The 6000-nt window shown below is 34.0% G+C and overlaps 1 protein-coding gene across 1 annotated transcript in view; it reads right to left on the bottom strand.

The window, feature by feature from the left end:
* LOC125655789 (poly [ADP-ribose] polymerase 2-like) overlaps positions 1-6000 on the bottom strand; it is a 28615-nt gene continuing 22615 nt past the window's right edge. The window contains exons 16-18 of the mRNA XM_048886308.2: positions 3394-3492; positions 3056-3180; positions 1-401 (exon numbers count right to left, since the gene is read on the bottom strand). Coding sequence (XP_048742265.2) covers positions 248-401; positions 3056-3180; positions 3394-3492 — 378 coding nt within the window. The 3' untranslated portion in view covers positions 1-247. The remainder of the gene's footprint in view (positions 402-3055; positions 3181-3393; positions 3493-6000) is intronic.

Raw genomic sequence — 6000 nt, 5'->3', positions numbered from 1 at the left:
CAGATTTCTTATAGTTTTATTGATATCTAAATCATGTGTCTAAAAGCTAATTAAAATAACTTTAAAGAAAAAAAGTCAATATAACGTAACAATTAAACACTCATCAAACTTAGTTCTCATAAAAAAGGACAGCCCCCCCTTGCTCTAATGCCCCACCATCTAAGAAACAAGTAAGTAGAAAAATTAGTAGTTGATTGTGTTAAACTGCGAATCTCATCTGCATTGTGTAGAAAAAAATCAGAGTTTGTCATTTAAAGTTGAATTTTGTCTTCACTAAATACTTCATTTTGATCTGTTTTGTATCGTATACAATAAATTCATTGTAGTTTAGAGTATATCCACTAGGATTTTTCACAGTTGTGTTCTTGCTCTTTCCCACAGGAACTATTGTCCCGTTAGGTCTGAAAGAAAAATGAAAATAAGAGAGTTAAATCAACAGGTACTCTTTATTTTAAGAATTCAGACTAACTCCAATGGTATTATATTGAAAATAAGACTAAGAGCTACTCGTAAATTATCAGATAAAGTCCGAAGTAGGTCTTTTAAAAATAGGTGTTCACTGAAGGGTCCTTTTAACTGTCTCTATTCAATAAAGAAAACTCATATAAGGTATCGTAAACTGAATGGCTGCATTATAAATGAAAATTTACCAAGTACTGTGAACGAACAACTGTTGTTAACATAAGTGTACTTGACAAAGTACTATGAATTGAAAAGCTGGTTTATATCAGTACAAATTTACTGTCGCCCATTTCTTTTGTGTATACATTGATAAATTTTACAACTAATCATAAATTCACCACACAATTTGTGCACCTGGAAAAATGGAGATGCCCGCAAGTACAGTTGTAAACACAAACATACATGAGCACATGTAAATTGTACGGGAAATACCGATAGATGTAAATTGTACGGGAAATACCGGTAGATGTAAATTCTATGGTACATACCGATAGATGTAAACTGTATGGGAAATACTGGTAGATGTAAATTGTACAGTACATACCGATATAGATGTAAACTGTATGGGAAATACTGGTAGATGTAAACTGTATGGGAAATACTGGTAGATGTAAACTGTATGGGAAATACCGGTAGATGTAAATTGTATGGGAAATACTGGTAGATGTAAATTGCACGGGAAATACCGATAGATGTAAATTGTACGGGAAATACTGACAGATGTAAATTGTACAGTACACACCGATATATGTAAATTGTACAGGAAATACCGATAGATGTAAATTGTATAGTACATACCGATAGATGTAAATTGTACAGTACATACCGATATATGTAAATTGTACGGGAAATACCGGTAGATTTAAATTGTACGGGAAATACTGGTAGATGTAAATTGTACGGAAAATAACGGTAGATGTAAATTGTATGGGACATACCGATAGATATAAACTGTATGGGAAATACCGACAGATGTAAATTGTACAGTACATACCGATAGATGTAAATTGTACTGTACATAATTATCATGTAAATTATACTGTACATAATGATACCTGAAAATGTCATTTGTTTTTAATAATGCATTGTCTGTATCTGTTGCAAATACACATTTGTAAATATGCAAGTTTCAAGATGTGTCCAAGATAATTCCCTTTGGAGAACTCTTGCACAGAGTAAGGCGGAAAACAATTTGTTTACACAGCGTATATTAGAGTGGGTCAAATACCCATCCCTGCATAAGTGAATGTGCTCAGGAAGTTTTTCATACACAGTTTCATCGCCCAAATTCGATTCATGCACAGAATGAGTAAGTGATAAGTATTCAGAGAGTAATAAAATACATGGAATTCTTATCATATCACATTATTTTGTTGCTCGTATACACCATATCCAGGATATAACTTGCAAATGACATTGTTTTTATGTTTTCACTTTAGTAAAACATTTCTTTTGATTGTATTTTGTATTTCTTACAATTTCGTATTTAAACAGAAGCCGCTTTTAATACATTAATACATTTTGTTATCTTCCTTCCTTACTTCCTCTCTGTCCCACTTGGGCATTCCAAGTACCCATTAAATGCACCTCCTACACAGAAGAGCTATTATCTCAAAACTGGTGCATTGTACTGTTATGTACTTCGATCTTAAACACACTATTTGTTTTTGTTGTAAATATAGAGCCAAAAATTGAATTGTAATCTGATTTTAATGTATTAACTATACTTGTTAGAGATATTGAATTGTAATCTGATTTTAATGCATTAACTATACTTGTTAGAGATATGCAGTAGTGAATTGTACTGTATGTACAGGTAATTTGATTTTAACACATTCTCTGTATGTGCAGAGTATGAAATAACAGCACCTAACCGCCGGTGAAGCAGTGGTTATGTTACTGGCTTACTAATTCTCTAGTTCAGACACCCAGCCAGACATTCTGAAATATTCAACAAGCTGAATTTTAACCGGGATAAGAGTTACGCTAAATTTAAAAAAAAAATTGTGAACACTTTTTTTCCCGAAAACAAAGTGCAGCTTTGGACACACAGATTGGAGAAATCTAAGGCAGAAATACAAAGTATAGAAGTCTGTGCTTTATGTTTTCTAGAAAAACTGCATGAAAAAAAATGTTAAAGTACTGAAAATGACAGCAAAATGTCATGTTTATGATGTCATCATTCTGGTTTTACATGCACGTTATTTTTTTTTAAATATGAAATTGAAAATAACAAGAGAGTTGAATTGGATTTGTGTGCAAAATATATTTAAAATTTTGATTGAAACAATATCACAAATGGAAAGGGGGGGGGGGGGGGGATAGAGCTGATAACTGCACTTGAACTGTATGTATAGCTAATTTTATAGTGAGTTTCTTACACTGATTTTTGTTGTCGCGATCTGTTATTTTTGTCAATATTTGTATTTCTTGTCATGATTTGTATTTGTTGTAATTATTGAATTTGTATTTTTTTCATTGTTTGTATTTGCTGTAATTATTGAATTTGTATTTTTGTCATTATTTGTATTTTTGTCACTATTTGTAGTTTTGTCATTATTTGTATTTGCTGTCTGGTCATGACAATACTTACAATACTTTGTTTCGAGTTGGGTCAGGAGCCACTGCCCCCATTCCCCTAACGCTGTGTTTTCCTGCTGGAAGTTTATTTGCCTTATAGTCTGCTGCCAGTAAATCATTGGTGGTGCCGAGAGATACCTGGTCAATTTACAAATAGGTTCTGTCATAAAGGAACTACTGGCAAGTAATGACATGTGAAGATCTGTATATATACATGCATACATGATATTTTAGACCAAAATCTAATCACTGCAGTTGTTCAATATTTCAAAATAATTATGCTTGTCCTTGTTTAAAAAAATTAGGGAATCTAGAATATTGTAATGTGTAGTGAATAACATGTTGTCTTACCTCACAGAGCAGTAACAGTCCGACATTTTTTGATCGTGTAGCAAAGCAGTAATTAGCACTCTTACTGGACATGTCAGCAAAATACACACCTTTACCAAACTACAACAAATGTGTTCAGCTCATTAGTGGTCTGTAACAATACTGGTCAGTTCAACTACTAACTTTCCTGATAAGTTCCATTACGAACTTTCCTGGTCAGTTCCACTACTTTCTATATAGTGATCTGTTACTTGACTGGTCAGTTCTACAATTTTCTATTTAGTGGTCTGTAACTTTACCTCGTCAGTTCAACTAATAACTTTCTAAATGATATGCCACAATACATTGCAGTGATTCAGATTGGAATGTAATTTGATAGGACAGAGGGCCTAAATGATATAAAAATTATAGGCCATTTTGGCCTAACTCCATGAAAACTTTAGGCCCTAAATACATATGAAGCAATGCTGCAAAATAAACTCAAAACTTTAAAATTAAACTGACTTTTTATTTTTCAATTCTTCGGTTTAATTATCATGACTGCAGTTAACTGTTTCGGAATTCTTCTCGGTCGTTCCTGTGTTGCAGGGTGTTGTTTGCTGTTGTTATTGTTTGATTGTTTATCATTCCGTTGATAATTGAGACGTCACCAGTTGTAGGTGAAGTATCACAAATGTAGACCTATGCTGAGAGCTCAGGACCATAGCAGTGAGGGTTCTTTAACGTGCCAACGCCTGCTGCGACACAGTACCTCCGTTTTTAAGGTCGCATCTGAAAAACCCGTGATTCTCACTTCTAAATCTAGTAAATGACGAGCGTTTGTTTACTTCTTATGTTTGATGCGGCTACGTCACGAGCGGGACTCGAAGTCACGACCTTCTAGTTACGAAGCACTGAGCTACCGCAACCAGAAAATCTTATGTTTAATGGGGTTTGTTGCCAATCATGATCATCAAACCGGACTCTCTTCTTTGAAGCCATTTTTTTTTTCAAAACTGGTTCCCCAATGATTGTTGCAAACACAAGCGAGATCAACAGGGGCACCAATTTATTTTTTTCTCAAAGTAATTTTGATTTGACGGGAAGTTTTTCGAAAACCAATCAAAATTTTCTTTATAAACGATCGATTGAGTACTTGTATTATGACAAACCAAGACGGACAGTGGTTATTTTCTTCTGGCCGATAAACACTAAAAACCGATCGGCCATACTTACCGAAAAACGAAAATTTCATAGGCCATGTTGGCCTTTCTGGAGAATTTTAGTCCGCCATTTTCAATATTTATCGGCCATTTGCCGATGGACGACGTCAATCTGAATCACTGCATTGATTCTATGGTAAGGATAGTTGGATACATATTAAATCTTAATTTTACTGGAAGGGGTGTGAAAAAAATTGAATTGAATAATCCGGGATTTTTTTATCATGTAGGGAAGCCTTCATCAAGGGTTGTCTTTCCTGAGTAAAAGAATCTCTTATGGGTAGACATAAAATATAAGGTAATTCCACCTGAGGGTTGCAAAAAAGCAGTAAAACCCCTTAATATTTCATGGCTACACATAAGATAGTATTTTTCTCTCATATTTCTAATTATTTTTCGTTTTCCTTGTGCCCAGAGACACCATACTTATTTTTTTTTTTTGCAAAATTATAAAATCTTCACTATACATTAATAATGACACAAGAATTGGATTCTACGACCTTAATTTTGGCAACCACACTGTACGTTGTTGACAGAAAATCAACCGATTAATGATTACGTGAATAGTATTAGAGTTATTCCTCTTTGAATACACACCTAAAGATCATTTGTTAACATGCTTTCATACATGCACAGACACAAAATAGTACTTGTAATTGTACTGATTTTTTATCATATATTTTTAGAAAAACATTTAGTTATAAACCTTAACATCAACAACTTTAACTATAGTATATAGAAAACTGACACTTAATAAAAATGAGACTTTAATATTCAGGTCTGAAATTTAGGCTAAATCAATATCGGGATGACGCATGATGTCATTTGGCCTACATCTGGGAAAAGTCTTTCAGTGCAGCGCAAAGTCCAAGTCCCAGTTAGGCCTGATCAAATTTGTAGGGTTTTCTTTTTAAAGAAGCATTGATACTGATATTAAATGCACAATTACATGTATTTAACAACAAGTGTGTAAATAGATTCCAAGTGTTTTTCGTTAGTGGACACATGGGTTTTACTTTAGTTTCCAAACCTACACAGGCTAAAGTTTCATATAGGCCTACATTAGAGACATTTGTTACATCAGAGACACAAGTGGACATTGGGAGAGGGAGTGTGGAGCAAGTAGTAGAGCTTTCAAGATGCCATAAAACTAGACTAAATAGTATCAAGTTCAGGGGGGGGGGGGGGGGGGGAGGAGGAGGAGGAGGAGGAGGATTAAATGAATCACACAATTTTCTCACTTAGAAGAAATTCCATCAGTAATTTAAGGTGACTGGCATTTTTCATTATAGTGTTCTGATTTTCATTAGCCTCAATAAAGTCATCTACGTTTAATGGCCGAAATCTCACATGGTATGAAAGATAGAAATATCTTTCATAGGATACATGTATCTTACATGCGTAGATAAGAGATAAAAAGCCGTTC

Source organism: Ostrea edulis, chromosome 1 (assembly GCF_947568905.1).
Source record: "Ostrea edulis chromosome 1, xbOstEdul1.1, whole genome shotgun sequence".
In the NCBI taxonomy this organism is placed as follows: domain Eukaryota; kingdom Metazoa; phylum Mollusca; class Bivalvia; order Ostreida; family Ostreidae; genus Ostrea; species Ostrea edulis.
The sequence above is the reverse complement of the archived record's forward strand: the minus strand, read 5'-3'. Positions and strand labels throughout refer to the sequence as shown.